Source organism: Mandrillus leucophaeus, unplaced genomic scaffold (genome assembly GCF_000951045.1).
Source record: "Mandrillus leucophaeus isolate KB7577 unplaced genomic scaffold, Mleu.le_1.0 Scaffold189, whole genome shotgun sequence".
NCBI classification, from domain to species: Eukaryota; Metazoa; Chordata; class Mammalia; order Primates; family Cercopithecidae; genus Mandrillus; species Mandrillus leucophaeus.
In genome coordinates this window covers 959,920-961,541 of record NW_012101909.1, presented here as the reverse complement: position 1 = coordinate 961,541, position 1,622 = coordinate 959,920, and the positions used below count along the sequence as shown (strand labels likewise).

Here is a 1,622-nt window from a genome sequence, read left to right as displayed (position 1 = left end):
AAAAAAAAAAAAAAAAAATCAAAAATCAAAAAACAAATGTAGTTTAAGTAAAAGTGCCTTTGATGAAAGATAACAGATAACACCACATAGTACAGGCTGTGATATATGATGTAGCTCTGTGGGCCTGGGAAGACCTTGATACACAATAGGAACCTGACCAAACGAAGAAAAGAACAACTCACAATACTGTCCTTGCTTCAGCAACTCAGTTAGACGCACACCACGACTCAAAAGTTGTTGAGTGGCAGCATCGAGGTCAGAACCAAACTGGGCAAAAGCAGCAACCTCACGATACTGAGCCAATTCCAGCTTCATGGTACCTGCCACCTGAAATACAGAAATTACTGTACTGTAACTCAGTGACACAGAGCACTATACAAATATAGTTAATATATGAATACTTTAAGATGCTAATCTAATGATAGCCCCCTTCCTGCCAAGTGAGGCAAAATTACCTGCTTCATAGCCCTGGTTTGGGCAGCAGATCCGACACGAGACACAGACAGACCAACGTTAATGGCAGGGCGGATACCTTTGTAGAACAATTCTGTTTCCAAGAAGATCTATAAGGTAAAGAAATACGCCTGCTAGCAAGCTTGAAGTAAGAAATCAGCTATCTTCAAATCTGTCATTATGCCAAAAAGCTGAAACTCAAAACCTAACAATGCAAAGCGTCAGTCCCCCAATCTTTCATGACCTGAACAGACCTGCATGTTTTATTGCTGCAATTAGGAGATGTGCATGAGATGAGAAAAAAACATAATAGTCAACATCTTTATACTGAAATATATACAAATGAAGAGATATAATTTCTATTTGATTCAAAATTATCTAAAAGGGAGAACAGTAGTGGTTAAAAATGAAACAAGAATGAAACACACTACTCTATGAAATAACTGGGTGACAGATACGTTGGGTTTCACCATGCCATTCTGCTAACTTTTCTATGTATTTGAAATGTTCCACAATAAAAAGTAAAATGCATTTAGCAAATCAGTTAATATACCATTAGTCTAAACCAATGCCTTAGAATTATCCAAAACTTTTTTTACATTTATTTTAATCATAATATAATACCTGTCCGTCAGTGATGGAAATGACATTCGTTGGAATGTAAGCAGACACATCACCAGCCTGTGTTTCTATGACTGGCAAAGCAGTCAAGGAGCCACCACCAAAAGCATCGTTCATTTTGGCTGCTCTCTCCAGCAATCGGGAGTGTAGGTAGAACACATCACCAGGATAGGCCTCACGACCAGGGGGACGGCGCAGCAACAGAGACATCTGACGGTAAGCAACAGCCTATGGTACAGAATAGGTTTGTGAAGTTGACCTATTAAATAGAAGTTGCATATGTGAACTTTCACTGCAGTACAAATAAGTAGATTCTAAAAATATATTTCCTTTGACCTGTTTGGATAAGTCGTCATAGATGATCAAAGCATGTTTGCCATTGTCTCTAAAATACTCTCCCATGGAACAGCCAGAGTAAGGAGCCAGGTACTGAAGTGGGGCAGCATCTGAGGCTGTAGCTGACACCACAATGGTGTACTTCATGGCATCTGCGGAGAAAATACATTTTATGTTTTACAATGTTATCAATATTGTGATTTTAAATTGGA

General features: G+C 38.7%; 1 protein-coding gene across 1 annotated transcript in view; it reads right to left on the bottom strand.

The window, feature by feature from the left end:
* Positions 1–1,622, bottom strand: part of ATP5A1 (ATP synthase, H+ transporting, mitochondrial F1 complex, alpha subunit 1, cardiac muscle) — a 26,484-nt gene that overhangs the window by 8,555 nt on the left and 16,307 nt on the right. Inside the window, exons 5-8 of the mRNA XM_011978098.1 lie at positions 1,411–1,562; positions 1,078–1,302; positions 456–563; positions 183–327 (exon numbers count right to left, since the gene is read on the bottom strand). Of these exons, the coding sequence (XP_011833488.1) occupies positions 183–327; positions 456–563; positions 1,078–1,302; positions 1,411–1,562 (630 nt within the window). The remainder of the gene's footprint in view (positions 1–182; positions 328–455; positions 564–1,077; positions 1,303–1,410; positions 1,563–1,622) is intronic.